This window comes from Limanda limanda, chromosome 21 (assembly GCF_963576545.1).
Source record: "Limanda limanda chromosome 21, fLimLim1.1, whole genome shotgun sequence".
Taxonomy (NCBI): Eukaryota; Metazoa; Chordata; class Actinopteri; order Pleuronectiformes; family Pleuronectidae; genus Limanda; species Limanda limanda.
In genome coordinates, this window is record NC_083656.1 from 12111916 (window position 1) to 12128820 (window position 16905).

At 40.5% G+C, this 16905-nt stretch overlaps 1 protein-coding gene across 1 annotated transcript; it reads left to right on the top strand.

The window, feature by feature from the left end:
• Positions 1 to 127: 127 nt before the first annotated feature.
• nlrc3 (NLR family, CARD domain containing 3) lies at positions 128 to 12262 on the top strand. Its single transcript, XM_061095029.1, has 19 exons — positions 128 to 151; positions 2337 to 2507; positions 4710 to 4973; positions 5247 to 6993; positions 7086 to 7172; positions 7399 to 7482; positions 8129 to 8212; positions 8305 to 8388; positions 8488 to 8571; positions 8849 to 8932; positions 9062 to 9145; positions 9431 to 9514; positions 9692 to 9775; positions 10226 to 10309; positions 10539 to 10622; positions 10727 to 10810; positions 11384 to 11467; positions 11602 to 11685; positions 11825 to 12262. The coding sequence occupies exons 2-19, from the start codon at positions 2384 to 2386 to the stop codon at positions 11913 to 11915; spliced, it is 3405 nt and encodes a 1134-aa protein (XP_060951012.1). The 5' UTR covers positions 128 to 151; positions 2337 to 2383; the 3' UTR covers positions 11916 to 12262.
• The last annotated feature ends 4643 nt before the right edge of the window (positions 12263 to 16905 follow it).

Sequence of the window (16905 nt, forward strand, 5' to 3'; positions counted from 1 at the left end):
GGCTGAGTGTTTGTGACACGTTTAGTCTGAGCACTCGTCCTGTTGCCGATTGTTCCACGGCTGCTTTCATGAGAATTATGGCGTTGCCACATAAAACATCTGTATGGGCCACATTTTAAACACACCAACAGGCAACTTCAACAAACCCGTGGTGAGTTAACCAAGTTTCTTTTTTTAAAATTATATTTAATATTTTTGTTTCAGTCCAATCAAAAAGGAGCTGTGTTTCATTTTCTTTGCCATAACTTTCGACCTGAATTTGACTCATAACTTCCTCGTGTTTTATTCATTTACAACTGATCTGCTTGGCTATACATTTTTACATTTACAGTGTAATGCTGACCTACTTACATCTTGCACATGCACTAATATTTATTTTTTGCTCGTTGCTGATAATGACAATCGTGTGAGTTGACTTGCTCCCTGGTGTGTTCACTGGGACGTTGAACACGATCCGAACCATTTGGCGTCTTCCTCAACATCCGTTAACAGTAATACTGTTTGTGCTTGTCTTGACAACGGAACCTAACCAGCAACATCTGAGGTCTGGGTTTTTGAATTGACTTCCTTTGCGAGAAGTTACGTGATCAGCGCCAAAACCACACAGGAAGGAATCGGCCATTTTCAGGTTGTGTCAGAGAAACTCTTTCACACAGTTTAAATTCATCTTTGCAGTTCTCCCACTGCAGAGAGACAACCCTCCAACTGATGCTCTGGGTTTCTACACCACTTTTTTACCATGGATGGAAGGGGGGGAAATATAGGTCAGTAAGCGGAGCACAGTGGTCTGTAACAAGAAGTCTGACGGAGAAAGTTTGAAGTGTGGAAATATTACGAATGCAATTTAAATCGAGGCTTTGGAATCATTTGAAAACAGCAGCAGTTTGTTACCAGGCCCAGAACCCTCGTGACTACCTTTACTTATAGTCACTTAGTGTTGTTTTTCCTTGGCCATGATTTCAGAGCAACTGAACTCATGTGGTTTTCAGTCTGCAATATAAATCCATCTGGTGTCACCACCAGACTAACACCCACTTACCTTTTTATCATTCCTATTGGTTTGTGATGTCTTGCATTTGCCCGCATTCCTCCTCCCAACTTCAACTTGACCAGAGGCCCAACCAGCCAGTACAGGACCTTTGAAATGATTTCTACACTTTTATTAAAAATGTCTTATATGACGTATTAAATCACAATGATTTGAATGGTGTCACTCGCAGAGTTAAACTAATGAGAGGCGGAAGAGACCCAAAGTTTTGCTAAAAGCGAATGAATATTGGATAAATATATTACTACATGACTCTAAGTTAATTATTATATGTAGTATATTATTATTATTGCGGGTTTGAGCATTCACATGATCAGAAATAACTAACTGTTAATTAATCCCAGATTCCAGCCTAGACATGTCATTTTTTGAGAATAGGAAGTTAATGGTCTGTTGAACTATCTACTGTGTTTATTTTACATCGAAACATCTGTGAGCTGCCGTCAAACTGACTGAGATGAAGTGAAGCATGTGAAGCTGTGTGTCATCTGCATAACAAGATAAAACAGATGCCGTTTCACAAATGGTAGAACCTAGAGTGATACCAGTAATCCCAATAACTGTATAGATGCAAAAGAATAGACTGTGTGTAAAGAGAAGGGAAACTAAGAAATGGGCAATAAAAGTTCTTAATAAAATGAACCCAGTTAATTGCTTCAAATGCAGAACTAAAAGAAAGAAGTAGCGAGGAGATGTTTTTTTGGCTAACATACGTTCATTTCAGTATAATATTAATTTCAGCACTGAGATTGACAGGATCATTTTATTTCAGAAATACAATTTGCACCAGTGTAACATGACAGCTATAGGTAAAGCTTTTTTAATATTAATAATCCTTGACATAATACATTTCAATGCCATTTTCAGCCTGTGTTCAGGCAGATTTCTCAGTCTTATTTGTGACCTGATTTCATAGGTCAAGCACTTGAGATCACGTGCTAAACTAGTTTAGTTGCCTTGGAAGTGATTCACTGACCTAATGATACATACCTGAAATAGCAGCTGTGATGCTGAGTGGTATTTCTAGTCACTGTTAACGGCACAAATATATCTTGTTGAGCAAAATGATTTGCACACTGCAGTCGCATATTTTAAGTGCTGCATTTCTGCAGACACACTGTATTTGTAACATAAGACCTAATACACGTATTCACATTTGTAACATTAATGACATAACATCAATGTGACTTTTCCAACATTTATTTCATCTTCCTTCATCACCGCCTGTATTTTCCAATTTGTTATTGTTGCACACTGTGTGAGTAATGGCCAGTTTTACATTGTGCAGCCACAAACAGGAACACTCACAGGAATCAAAAATCACCCAACCTTCTCATGGAGAGGAAAGAGCATTACGATTCCATCCTGGACCGGAGCAAACGCATTACATGGCAGGATGACTGCTACGTGGATCTTCAGTCTTCCTCCGGTCCTCTCTCCTCACAATCAGAAACAGAGGGTAAGAGTTTCCTCCACAGACTGATTGAGGCGGTGTGTTTCCCCAAAACTCTTATCTTGTCCTTTCATTTTTTTTTAAAGCGTGAAGGATGGTACACAGAGATTAATAAAAAGACCAAAAACAAAAGAATAGAAATTATAATGGCAACAAGCTCTAACTAGAAGGTGGATGGGACAATCATAATGGTAAAGAAAAAGGTAAAGACAGCAATGTGTGGTCCAGTCAGTAAGTTAAAGATAATCAGTGGCTATTACAGCATCTTGGTAAATTTTGCATAAAGTAACAATAAAGGTGTAAATTAATAAACAAGATTGAATTTCAGTTCTACCATCGTGAAGATCGATATTCTGCTCGGATCAATATTCATTCAATTTGACATTATCATCAGTGTTGCCTTCATCATATTCACTAGTATCCACATTCATCTGATCTCTTCATGACTGACTTGCTGTATACGTGGGATTAAAGGCCGTTAGATTAAGTAGGAGCGGTTTTCTTCATCTTTGAAGTTCCATTAAATTTTCAGATCAGTCATTACCCAAATCTGAGGGAGGCTGGAGTGAGATCTATGAACTTTGAAAACCACTGATGATAATTGCTGATCAGATAAACTGCTGCACAAAAGCAAGCAGAAATTCATGACGTGTGTCATCAGTGAACCAGCGTTTGAAATTGGCTTCACGGTTTGGGAAAATCCCAAACCTCTATTTGATTGTGTTAGTTTAATAGATTGTTGCGCAGTATGTTGAATGTTTTATCTTCAAATCCATTCAATCACTTGGTAGGGTTTCCTCACTCTTAGGTCAAATATAGAATAAGTCAGAACAAATGCAACTAAAAACACATCTTTATACTTGAGCCTTTCACTCTGCCTAAATTGTGGTGTTTTGTAGTATTATGATCAATGTTGTTATCGTTATCATTGTTATCACTGCTTATCTGTCATCAATTTCTTTTTGCAAAGCACCCTGGATAAAAATAATAATACATTTAAATAAATAAATTAAACAATGTGTTTATAGTGCTGTATAAATAAAGTCGAAGTTGAACGGATGATATGCAACTAATCATAAAATGTTATGGTTATCCAGCAATTGTCATTTCATGAATCAAAAATAATTGAGGGTAAAACATCCTCTAATTATACGTTTGCTTCGATTAGCCTGTGTGATCCTTTGAAGAGATTCTCAGAATCTCGGAATTATAAGTAATGATTAAAAACACACGGCCAATATTTCCGGATCGGGGGGGACCTGTAGAGAAGCCATTAGAAATCGAATGTCTCCCCGGGATCCCTACATAATTTCCTAGTAGTTCATTGTGAGGATGTGGCTTGGTAATTGGAAATCAATTTAACAAGTAAACAAGTCGTATAGAGTTGGCGGCTAGGTGGCTCTAGCTTTTTAAGCACAGATACCTTCCAATGATTTGTATACATGTCGTGCATTTGTTGTATTATGGATAAAGGGTGTCATATGCAGCTCAACCACTGATGGCACAATTTCAAATTTGTGGTATTGGGCAAAACATTTTATACAAAATGTCACTGTAATCCATCCATTGGTGAATGACGGCTTTAAGTATGGACCAAACTGAATGACTTACTGACTGATCAACCACCCACCGTTGTTATGAGTAGAGCCATCACAGTTTTTTTTTTTTAAAACACCTGACTGCCAGCATGGCTAAAATAGAAGAGAGATAAAGGTTGGAAGTGGGTTAGGGTTAAGAATTGTTAAGATTGGATGAGAAAAGGAGAATTTAAAAAGAATAACTGACAGTTCCTAGAATGCATTGAATTTGGCATTGTTGCAGCTTGATGAGCCCACACAACAGAAGTAGCAAAGTACAAAAAGACAATTTATTTATTAATTGCATTATTGTCCTTCAATAGTCTTGTTTACGTGAGGCAGTAGGAATCACATCTCTCAATCTTGAGTTGAACAATAAGAGCATAATAGAATCAGGACACGCTTTTAAAGTGATTGGCTTCTTTTGTTAGTACTCTCTGTAATGAAGGCTGAGAAGAAGTCACAAATAAAGAGACAAAACTCGCTCTCCATGCATTGCATAGTGTTCGTTTTTTTCCAACTTTACAAACTGTTAAAAAAGAATAAGAATAAACTCTTGTCAATTTGACTTGCTAACTACATCAATTCTGTTCTTAGAGCTTTCTCTGCGCTGTGCTTTGTTTTGGCTTAGATCTTGGCTGGATCCAAAAGCATCATGATCAGCTGCAACGCTTCACTACGGCCTCCTTCCTCGAGGAGCTGTTAACCCACCTGAGAAAGATGGATGTGCTGAGTTTGGCTGAGGAGTCCAAGATCAAGGAAGCCGGCCGGCTGCAGGATCAGGTTAACATGCTCACAACTATTGTCACTAGCAAGGACACCCAAGGCTCTGATGCTCTCCAGGGTTTCATAGAGAGCTCAGACTCTCCCATGGCTCAGCTCATCGTCAACCACGGTAAGGGGCTTGAAATGGGATTTGATGTTTGCGTTGTTCCAAGTGTATTAGTAGTTTAGCTCATGTGGAAGATCAGATTATCAAGTAATAGCCCGGAGGGGTGTTGGCATGGAGTCCCAAACTGCTCTTCATGTGCTGTTCAGTGTCATCTTCAGGGTATAAATGTGTGCTGATAAAATCGTAACGTATTGTCAAGCAATTTGCACCGGTCCTCTCCATTTCCTGCTCTAACGTCTTTGCAAACAATGAAAGAGTAATTTTCTTTTACTGCAGATTCCATGGTGAAGGAGCACAAAGAGGTGCTTCTACGTCAGTATGAGCAGTACAGAGACAGAGATTCAGTCAGCTGCCTCAAACTGAACGTCTCCTCAAGAACCTTACTTCTGGTCGATGGACTCTCTGACCTCCAGCAAAAGGAGCATGACCTAATGCAGGTGGGAGCAGCTCGAGGCCGGAAAAGGAATCATCTCAGACAGCTGGGGCTGGCCAAGCTACTGGAGCCCCTGACCCGCGTCAGTTTGCCTCCCAGGGTCTCCCTCACAATTGGGGTTGCTGGTATCGGCAAGACCACCTGGGTCCGACACTTCGTTAGACAGTGGAGCCAAGGGGCCATTTCTACAGACGTGAGCTTTGTTTTACCTTTTACCTTTTGTGAACTGAACTCACTGGAGAAGCTTTCAGCTGAGAAACTGGTGAAAACTGCTTTTCCTCATTTAACTGACCCCGGTCTGGTCCTGAGCAGCTCCTGCCGGACACTTCTCATACTTGAAGGCTTGGATGAATTCCGCTGCGCTTTAAATTTCTCTGACGCAGCACCCTGTGATGACCCAAAGAAAGAGGTGTCTATTGATGACCTAGTTACTAACATCATCCGGGGGAATCTGCTCCCTGACGTCGCAGTGTGGGTGACTTCCAGGCCAGGAGTGGCCTCACTCGTCCCTGGAGGACTAGTAGACAGGGTGACTGAGATCCCAGGATTTAGCCCGAAGGATATCCAGATCTTCCTGAACCACCACTTCTCTGAGAGGGATTTTGCCACCAAAATATGGGAACACTTGGAGTCCCATAAGATTCTAATGGTGATGTGCTACATACCGTGCATTTGCTGGATAGTAGCCGATACTCTGATGTACATCATGCAGAGTGAAACACAAGAAAGCCTTCCAAGGACTTGCACTGAGCTCTACGCCCATTTCTGTTCCATGAAGGCAGAGGTTGGCGAACCAAGAGGCAGGGAGCATGTCAAAGTGGAGCAGCTTCATGGGAGTAATCGTAAACTGCTGGGGAATCTTGGACGACTGGCCTTTTATGGGCTCCTCAAACACAAGTACAGCTTCAGTGAGCAGGACCTCAGGGCCTACGGGATAGATCTACTCTTAACTCAGAGCAGCCTTGGTGCAGGAGTTCTTGTTCGGGAGGAGTCGGCCATATACGTAACATACCGGTTCACTCATCTGACTCTGCAGGAGTTTCTTGCGGCTACCTACTACCATGTTTCCTCCAAGCGGGCAATCTTTGACTTGTTCTCGGAAAGCACCATGTCCTGGCCTAAAATTGGTTTCCAGAACCACTTCAGAAGTGCCTTTCAGCATGCACAGCAAGCAGAAGATGGACATTTGGATGTGTTTGTGCGCTTTCTGACAGGCCTGCTGTGCCCAGCGGCACTGAAACCTCTTGGAGGACTATTGCCCCTCGGGAAAGATGATGGTAATCAAAAGGCCTGGGCCGCGGGCTTCTTGCAAAGCCTCTTGGTCAGCGGCGGTGCAGTGGTATCGCTGCGCACAGTCAACCTGGCTTATTGCTTACAGGAGCTGCAGCACACAGAGCTGCTGCGGAGTGTAGAGGAAGGTTTACGGCTCGGTAGCCTAGCAGGGAAATTAACACGGGCTCACTGTGTTGTGCTGGGATATCTGCTGCACGTGTCTCCAGAGTGCAGTGAACAGACCAACCTGACAGGCTCTTTGAACTACGCCACGGTGAAATGTTTGCTCCCACAGCTGCTGTACTGCAACCACCTCAGGTCAGTTCCCCCGAGCACCGTTCCTCAATAACCTCAAAGTCAGGAGAAAACCTGCAGCGTGAAACTTGTATGTGTTTTATTCTGCTCAACAGGTTAGAGAGCAATCACTTCAAAGACGACGTCATGGAATTACTGGGAAGTCTGCTCAGTGCCAAAGACTGCCACATTCAGAGGATCAGGTGAGAGGTCACTTACATTTCTACCCATTCTCTTCTTCTACTTCTACTCCTACAGCCTGTATCAAATGAAATTGCCCGATTGATATATAATTTCACATCCGCCTTTTCTTTTAAAAGGGTGTAATCGACACTCAGCGGATATCATGTGATGCAGGATTGAGGTTGCAATGATGATGAATGTGATTATCATTAATATTATATACCGTCTGTTATTCACTCCCCTCAGTTTGGCGGAGAACGTCATCGGCAACAAAGGAGCCAAAGCACTGAGTCGAGCCCTCCTGGTGAACCGGACTCTCACTTCTCTCAAGTGAGACCTCTTTTGTTTCCTTTGACATTTAAGTCATCGCAATGAAGTGAACAACCACAGGTTTCTGAGTTTAAAAGAGGAAATGGTGTGCCCACAATAAAAAAAACACGTCTGAGGTGGAAACCGGTCATATCTTTCACATTTTAAAATGGTATTACTTGGAATATAATGAGTTAGACAAGGATGTAAATTAATTCACCACTTGTGTATAATACATTACAACAGATTTCACTGTTGCCATTGGTTTGTCACTATTTATGTTAATAATATTACAACATTCATGCCACAGATGATTTTACTGCAAGATACAAATATTATACAATAAAGCTGCACAAGTCTGTTTAGTCTTACAGTACATCTAAGAATGGGAAGACAGAAGAAAGGCCAAATTCATACTCTTTTTTTGGGAAAAAAAATAATTCCTGAGTGGTATTCCTGAGTTCCTAAGAATTGTTACCTGAATTTCTTTTGAGCATTTCTTTACACAATAATTTTGTCTTTAAATGTTTCCGCTTAAAAAAGTAAGACGTAAAAAAAAATCCAAACCTCAGAATCGCATCATTTTTGCATATACATTGTTATACAGTGTGTTTCCATTACTACTGTACATTGCTGTGAGTCATCTAATCCCCTATTTATAACTCAGTCTCCGGAACAACAACATCGGCTCTAAAGGTGCAAAGTTCCTGGCAGAAGCTCTGAAAATGAACCAAGTGCTGGTATCAATCAAGTAAGTGTAATTCCTGTAGATTTGAGTCCATGCACACAACAATCATGCAAACTGCACGTAAAACTCTCCGATTCCCCCGAACCCCTCACCAGCTTCCAGAACAACTCCATCGAGGAGGAAGGGGCCGAAGCCCTCGCAGAAGTGCTGCAGTGCAACCGCAAACTGGTGTCTCTGAAGTGAGTCCGGTCTGGGCTTTACAAGTTTGCTGCACATCCTTTGTATCATTATATGCAGAATAAATTGTAAAATGATCTATGACGCATGTGTTGATTCAGTTTAAGGAAAAATTCAGTCGGAGCGGGAGGGGCCAAACGGATTGCGGAAGCGCTGAAGACAAACCGGACTCTTACCAAACTGATGTAATCTTAAATTCCCATATTTATCCCATGTGCTGATCTTGAATACATATGCAGTATTAAACTGTACTTTACATACTGTTGAGCTGGAATAATTATGCAGACATTTGTTATATTCAGTCCAGTGGGTTACGAGTGAAAGCTGCTTTGTTTGCAGTTTGATTTTTACATTACTCTAGCTAGTTTACCACAGAGGACGTATTTCAGTCACATTTTTCCTCCTCAAGATCAATGACTTGATTTTCAATGTGCCTATTGTGTGCTTTTCTCACATCTGCAGACTTTGTAGCAACCAGCTCGGAGATAAAGGAACAATCGCTCTGGCAGAGGCTTTGACACACAACCACACCCTGCTCTCGCTTCAGTCAGTGTCCCCTATTCAAAAGTCTGCTGCTGATACATTTCATTTTTCAATGAGTTCACGCAGAGTTAAACCATGACCCAGTTTGTCTTTCAAACAACATTACAGTCCTGTTTATCTTTTATTCTGCAGACTTCAGAGTAACTCGATCAGCAACAGGGGGATGACTGCCCTGACCAAAGCACTCAGACTGAACCGAGGTCTCGTCTCCTTGAAGTGAGTATGAAAACGGAGAGTTTTGGGACAACCAGGTTAGCTGGTGGCCCCTTTTCCCCATCGTCACACAATGCTGAGCTAAGCTGCAACTTCATATCAACTACATAGACCATGATGTGGTATTTACCATTTCTTTCTCTAAAAGAACAACAAGCTTATTTCTCAAATGTCAAACTAAACTAAATGTCTGCGCTTGTAAATTAAGATTGTTTGGATACTGTGAGTTCTAGAACCGTTTCTCCTCCCCTGAAATATATATATATATATTTGTTTTTATCTGGATAGTTTAAGGGAGAACTCGATCGGGGTGGAGGGAGCTAAGAACATGGCTCACGCGCTCCATGAAAACAACTCTCTACAGGACCTTGAGTGAGTTACTTCCTTATAAAGTATTATTAGCAGTATGTGATGTTATTCTCCACAGAGGGATGGTAAAATCAGTCACTCAGGGCTCTTGGAGGATGAAAACCTGCAAATACTATGATATTATTTTACTGTACCCGTTTATCATGTGAGTTTGCGTGTGTCTGTGCGTGTGTGTCCCAGTCTCACAGCCAACCTGTTGCATGATGAAGGGGTTCAAGCTATAGCAGGCGCAATCAAGTTCAATCAAGGCCTCACCTCTTTGCAGTAAGTACACAAGCATGCACAGGAAACGCACAAATAGGCCCGCGGGTAGATCAAGTGCCACTAACTTTGAGACTGTTACTGAGGATTTCTTGCATGCATCTCTTCCAGTGCATGTAGTAACTGTGTGGTTATATCTTTCGTCAGGGGGGTGCGTCAGACTAGCCACTAGACTTGTTTTATGCAAATATGTAGCATTGTGAAGTCACACGACATCATGATGCAGGAAGTTGTGGTGATGAGGTGTTTCAGGAGCTTCAGTCATCCTCTGTGGAGGAGAGGAGCTCCCAATTTTACAGGCACTGTAAAAAAACTACAACTAAAGGAAAGAGAAAAATTGTAAGACCAGAATTTATTAAGTTAAGTTATAGTCATATGAGTATATATTAAACTCGGTATTAAATACTTTCTATACGTGCAAACCTGATGGTTCTTTTCTTTCTCCTTTGACAGTCTCCAGTGGAATTTCATCAAGTCCACTGCCACTAAAGCGCTGGCCCATGCTCTGCTCTCCAATAGCACAATGCAGCTCCTGGAGTAAGTCTAATGGTCCAGGCGTTACCCATCGTTCAGCCTCCTTATCCACCCTGGCATCGGTCATACATCATCCCACACACTGTTTGCTCTGCAATAACGCTGACCCCCGGCAAGATGTAAAACATTACTGTGACCCATCAGTGGGTTTATAAGCCACTAAACGGTTGTGTGACATTTAATTCTATGATATTATTATTTCAAGTTGCCTTGTGCCTGTGTGTGTTTCCAGTCTGCAGGAGAATTCTATTGGGAACGAAGGCGTCATTTTTCTTGCGGAAGCCCTGAAAACCAACGTGTCTCTCCGTACATTATGGTTGGCATTATTTTTTTGTGCAGTTTGATAAGAAAATTGTGCGTCATACTGTGTGTCTATTATTTTTCCCACATGTTCACTTCATTGTGAGCTTGTCTCTTTAGCATCCAAGGGGTCTCAGCAGGAACTAGTGGTGCATGTGCCATGGCAAAGGCTCTGATGACCAATCAGACGCTGCAAACCTTAGAGTGAGTCAAAAGCTCTCTGTTGTTCAAACTATTCTTTTGTGATTTGACGTTTAGAAGCTAAATTTCCCTCCCACTCAATCTAAAAGTGCGGCTTTTTCCCCTCAGTACAGATGATTGTTTCCTAAATGTTATTTCCAACTGTTATTGTAGGTGAAAAAGTTGGCTACTCTAATTGCTCATAAACTCTTCACCAAGTTTGGTTTGTGGTTTAACTATTATACTTTTATATTGATTTCACAATATCATATGACATACTGGGGAATTTCAATCTTTCTGGAACTTTACTGAACCTAGAATTGCACTTCGAGAGCACATACTGTAGCTCAACCAAGGATCACACACTTGGTGAAGAACAGGTTTTAAGCTTGAGTGAAATGTGACATAAAGCAAGAGAAAGTTCTGTTCTAGAATCCTCGTCCCATATATATTTGTCATCTTTATGTCCCCGTAGCAGCTTGGATTTTCTAACCGCTCTGTTCATGCTGCTGGTGTTAAAACACACTCTGACAACTTAGGGAAACAACTGGAGTTTTTGTACTTAATGTTTGCTTATTTTTCCACGCTGTGTTTCAGTTTCCGTGGGAACACTGTGGGGATGGAGGGAGCAAAGGCTCTGGCGAATGCACTGAAAAGCAACAGAAGCCTCAAGTCACTGAAGTAAGCTGTGATGAAAAAACATAGTACTACCACTACTGCTTACACTTAACCAAATCAGCATCATGCATTTGAAAATGAGAGTTGTATATGTGCATCACTGGAGATTAAAGGAAAAGGTCTGTGTGCATCCTCAGCCTGCAGGAGAACTCTTTGGGAATGGATGGAGCCATATTCATCGCAACAGCCTTGAAGGGAAACCACCAAATGACATACATCAAGTGAGTCTCTCTGATAAACAGTGTCCTCTCACATCTCTGCACATTTAACTGATTGAGATTTAATTTGTTTGTGTGTTTATGCATCATAGAGCAGAAGTTATTGTTATCCATACGCCAACCTCTGTTATGTTTATGTTAGTTTGCAGGGAAACGGCATCGGTGAATCTGGAGCGAAGGTCATATCAGACGCCATCAGAGCCAACGCTCCGGGCTGTGTGGTGGACATCTGAGGTCAAACAGTACATGTAGGCTGTGGTGCCAGAAACAAATGTAAACTGGAATTTTGTTCAACTCTATCTAACATAACATAATGGTACTGAAACAACTCTTGGTTTATCTACTTTACCAGTTTAACAGTATTTTAAGATATATTTTATTATATTTATTTTGACAATGAACAGTTTGTCTTCAAGAAGCTATTTCCATAAAGGAGAAATAAGACTTAGCGTGATGAGACGTTGAGTCGCAGCTTGTTTCTATGTACGATGCATTAGGATACTGTTCTGTACATTTGCTCTATTTGCACAAGTGACTCTGGTGTATAGAAATAAAAATGGCCTTTGCCCATAACATTGTACATTTATTCCGAATGTTGTTTTACTCAAGCTTCTCTTGCCATTGCTGTTTGTGAAGCACTTTGTCACTTTGAGATAAGTGCTAGACAAATAAGGTTATTATTATTATTACGAATTATTATGAGGACGAAGAAGCATCAACATATGGGTTTACAATCCTGCTATATCAAAAGATTATATAGGATATTGGATTGCCTTTGTGATGTTGTATGACACTAATACAAATTTGTATTCATGCAACTCCTCTATACTTGCTGCAGTCTACTTTATTTAATTAAATAATTATTATTAAATAAGAAAGGACCATACTTTTTTCCATCACTATTGATAATGGTGGGTGGTATCTTGAAAGACTATAGAAAGATGAGGGCCTCTCCTGTTGAAATCCTATTTTCCAATGCAAAAATAATAATAGCTCTGTATGTTTGAATGCAAGGACATCTCACAATAGTGCACTTAGGAAGCTATTGAAGAAGCTTTAGGACTATATTCACAACGATGCTTTTCCAATAGCTGCCTGCTCCTCTTCTATTATTCATAAAACATAACCCACACACAGCTTTCAACTCTCAGTGAAGTGAGTACAAAATAAACAACAGATACAAAGTGGAAAAAGAATAACTCTGCTCAGATCTTGACATTTTTTTATGACCTGGTATATTCTGTACTGAGCTAATAAGTCCACCGTCCTCCTATTCCGTGTCATGACTGCATATAACCTCTTAATAAAGCAATATTCTATATTTAGGTTGCAATAGACGACATTATAGGATAATTATTGCCTTTGTCCTGAAGACCCATTTTCTTTCCTTAGGCTTTTAAATGGATGTAATAAGGGGACGGTCCGGCAGGAAATTAGAAGAGGTCCGTTAATGGTAATTATGGCATACTAGGGTATATCCAACAATAGGAAAAGGAAATTAAAATCATCAGCTATTGTATCGTTTAAACCATGGAAGCCCAGAAACCTAACATCTTTATAATGCCGGCATCGAGTTGTGCACTGCTGAAAAAGGAACTCAGGACTTTTAAGGCACAAGGCAAAAGACAAGAAGAGCACCACATCCCTTGGGTATGTCGTGCATGTGATAAATTCAATAGCAGTAAAAGTCGCTTTTTGCATTTGGACATTACAATAATCTTGGTGTGACGTGATTTTCAGATTTTCTGCGGGTTTCATTTTGACAGAGTGATTTTAAAAGTCCTGATCACCAAAGAAAAAGAGAGACAGTTTAAATCCCAGAGGCCTGAGAGGGTGTGATACTTTGCTGTGAGTGCAAAACATACGGAGTTGTGGGAACGTTCACAAAGAGACACACATCCATCCAGCATGCAACAATCTGCCTCGAATAAAACATTTGTCGCATTATGCAAGAAGCCAGAATATAAATATAATTCTAACGATGTGTTCTGGCAGTATTCTACACAGACTAATCTGGTTAACTACAATCACGACTTGGCGGTTTGATCCCAGTCTAAAGTGTTGATTATTGCACCATAGTGTGATAATGCATTGATGCACTGTATGAATGTGTGTGTGTGAATGGTTGACTGACAACCCTAATGAGACATAAATGGCACTATATGAATATGTCTGTATAAAACACATACATGTATAAAATATATATGTTATATGCATGGGTGTTAATAGTACCATTGCACATCAGTCTTCACCAGTGTGTCATCCTGTGCCCTCCACTGTCCACCCGCTGTAAGTGCAACACAAATATTCCTAAAAACCAGTGTGGTCAAAAATGTGTTGCAAAACCTTGTACAGTAGCAACGAAACAACTGAAGAAAAATCTAATTGTTTGCATTGAAAAATATGCATTTTATTATTGGAGGAAAAAATAATGAGTCACCTGTCCACCACATTGGACTTCATGCGTCGCTGTCTGCATTTCAATTACAATTCATACTGTTAGTCTGACTTAAATATTCTTGAATCATTTTATAATTTTGCTGCTGGTCAAACAATTCACCTTTTAAACCTACAGTTTTTGTACCAAATACAATATATTGTGCAGATTAAGCCCATTAAGTGGGTAATCCAGATTGTAATAAAGTTATTTGATAATGTAAAAAATAATCTGAGTTCTTTCACTGACACGATGCTGACTTTTATTGACACAGTGTTCTCTCAACACCTCCACTCGTGTATCAAATGTACCTTCTGGCAGTTCTCCAGTTTGTGTGTGATTTGTGAAGCTACACTGAAGTGTTGGCTCTCATTCGGAACTTGTTAAGCCCTTGGTGGCCATTATGAATTCATTCTAATATTTCTGTCCTCTTTGACCCTTGTCCTTATAATCCTCCTCTCCCAGGTTACCATCCCTTCATGGCGTTCATGCTCAGATAGTTCAATTCTCACAGTAAAGTACTCCCTTACACAGCTGTGTTTGTGTAGGTGTGTGTGTGTTTGTGTGTGTGTTCAGGCCACCCGTGTTTAATGGACCTCATTACCTCTTGGAGTTGCTAATTAGTAGCTGTCCTCAGATGCAATCCATGTTCAATTAACCTCATCAGCCGCACGGGGAACCTCTGGCAGCGGATTGGTGTGTTGTCAAGATCTCGGGAGTTTGTCAGTGGAATGAAAGGTTTTTGCTCTGTTATCAGTTTGAATGCAGGCATATTTCTCCAATCTCTCCCCACGCAGGCCTCACAGAGTCTCCACCATTTTCTTTTGGAAATGTTCAGGTACACTTGTGACCCCGAAAAGGAGACGCCTGAAGGTACTGCTTATATCATTTGTTTTTGGCCTTCATAGTAAAAACCTTATGTTCCGACTTCTTTTTCAAGAAAAACCAAGCCTTCATAAACATTTCTGGCTTCTTATTTTACAGTATAATTATTTGAAGGTGGAGTAAGCCATTCTGAAGAAATGAAAAGGGCTTATTGATTAGAATCGCTGACTCCAACTTTAACCAGCTAGAATGCAAACAATAAAAAGATTGGTCACATCAGTGTTTACCCTCAGCCAGCAAGTGAATATTTTTTAAAAAAAATTTTTCACTGTAACCAGTGTCCAGAATCTCTCCCAAAGATGAACAATAGACACTGAATATTCCTCACTTTACGGTCATTCGCATTTCTGTCATTCTTAAGTTTGACATGTGAAATACGTGAAAGCAAGTAGATGAGGTGGCAAATGAATCAACTCATGTGTTTCTGTTTTTTAAGATGGTGTTTCCTGCTGTGTTTAATTTTAATATTCTGTACCATGTGCCACGATTGGACATCAAATTCATTAACCATGTTTTGCTCCTCTAATGCAGGTATCACTTTGTCTCCCTGAGCTCGAATGAAAGGAGGGAAAGAGCCTCTTTAATTGAAATGTGATCGATCGATCTTGATCAAAGATGTGACTTCTCCAAAGGTTTCATGATTTCATGTTTGCACTCGATCAATGGACGCGCATCCAGACGGAGCGAGGACGCACGGCTCATCGACAGTTTCCTGTGAGGACAGCGACCTGCAGCACGTTGCGTGGGACGAGGAGGGGATTTTAAAATGTAAACTGTTCTCAGCATCATGAAATGAGATGATGATGAGTGGATGAGTGCGCAGGCGCTGTGTCCCCAGTGGTTCCAGGTTCAGGTGCTCAGTTCCTCAGGAAGCGTCGCTCAAGACGGAGCGACTCTGCTGCTCTCTCCTCCGGAACCTCCATCTGTAAGTCACAACTCTTTCTTTCCTTCTTTTCTGCAGGAGTTGGGCTTTCCTTAATACATTATAGAATGGGTGTTAAATATTATGCACCCTCTCAAAATCTGTCTCTTTCTGAAAGGTTTGATTTGCTTATATTTAATCTGTTTTATCAATGTTACAACATTTTCCTGCTCTATCTCTTATGAATTATTTCGTTTCACTAATTTGTCTTTTGGTTTATGTTGCTTCTTGTTGTTTTCCACTTTGTGGCACACACACAAATAAGGTAAGTCATAGACATTTGAAAAATCGGTGTCGTTTTTATTTCATTTTATTTATAAAGACAACACACATTGCTCCACATTAAGGTAAATATGCCAGTGTTAGCCAGTAAGTATGTTTTAATAACCACCAAGTCATTTGACCAGATGTTTTTAAAAGCCATTCGGGTTATGAAATAAAATTTTTTTTTTCAATTTTAACCAATCATGACTGTGAATTGCCTAATACTTCTTAAAGCTTGATTTTCCCCAGTGTAAATTACCATATGAATTAGAGAAAATACTCCTGAAAAAGATCATTGAAGTGTATTTTGTGCATTATTGAAGTGTTGTGCAGAATATGCCAAGGATTGGAGAAAACTGCAAACCTGCTCCCACTTTATGTTGCCACTACGATGGAGCGACTTGTGTTTGCTATAGAAGCGTTCAAAGTCCCTTCAGGTGCTTATTGCTGTTGTTGATTCCCCGCCACGCTGTTCTCAATCTGTTTATGCTGTTTGCCTCTCACTTATGTTCTATCATTACTTAGGCAAGTCTCTGCTATAGAAGGCCACCGTTAGAATAGAATAGAATAAAATAGAAACCAACTTGTAGTGACATTACACTCTCAGGTGAAAGCCACTCTTGGAAGTGTTCGAAATTAAAGAGCCACATTGAGATTTCCCCCTGCCTGGAGCCCTAAGGAGGCCACAGTGTGTGGTCAGCATCCCACAACAGCT

What these genes read in the sequence shown, in the direction of transcription:
- nlrc3 (XM_061095029.1), top strand. Translation starts at nt 2,384, where the DNA reads ATGGAGAGGAAAGAGCATTACGATTCCATCCTGGACCGGAGCAAACGC. An exon ending in TGCCACATTCAGAGGATCAG is followed by an intron (nt 7,173 to 7,398) that starts GTGAGAGGTCAC and finishes CACTCCCCTCAG; the next exon opens with TTTGGCGGAGAACGTCATCG. An exon ending in CAAGTGCTGGTATCAATCAA is followed by an intron (nt 8,213 to 8,304) that starts GTAAGTGTAATT and finishes ACCCCTCACCAG; the next exon opens with CTTCCAGAACAACTCCATCG.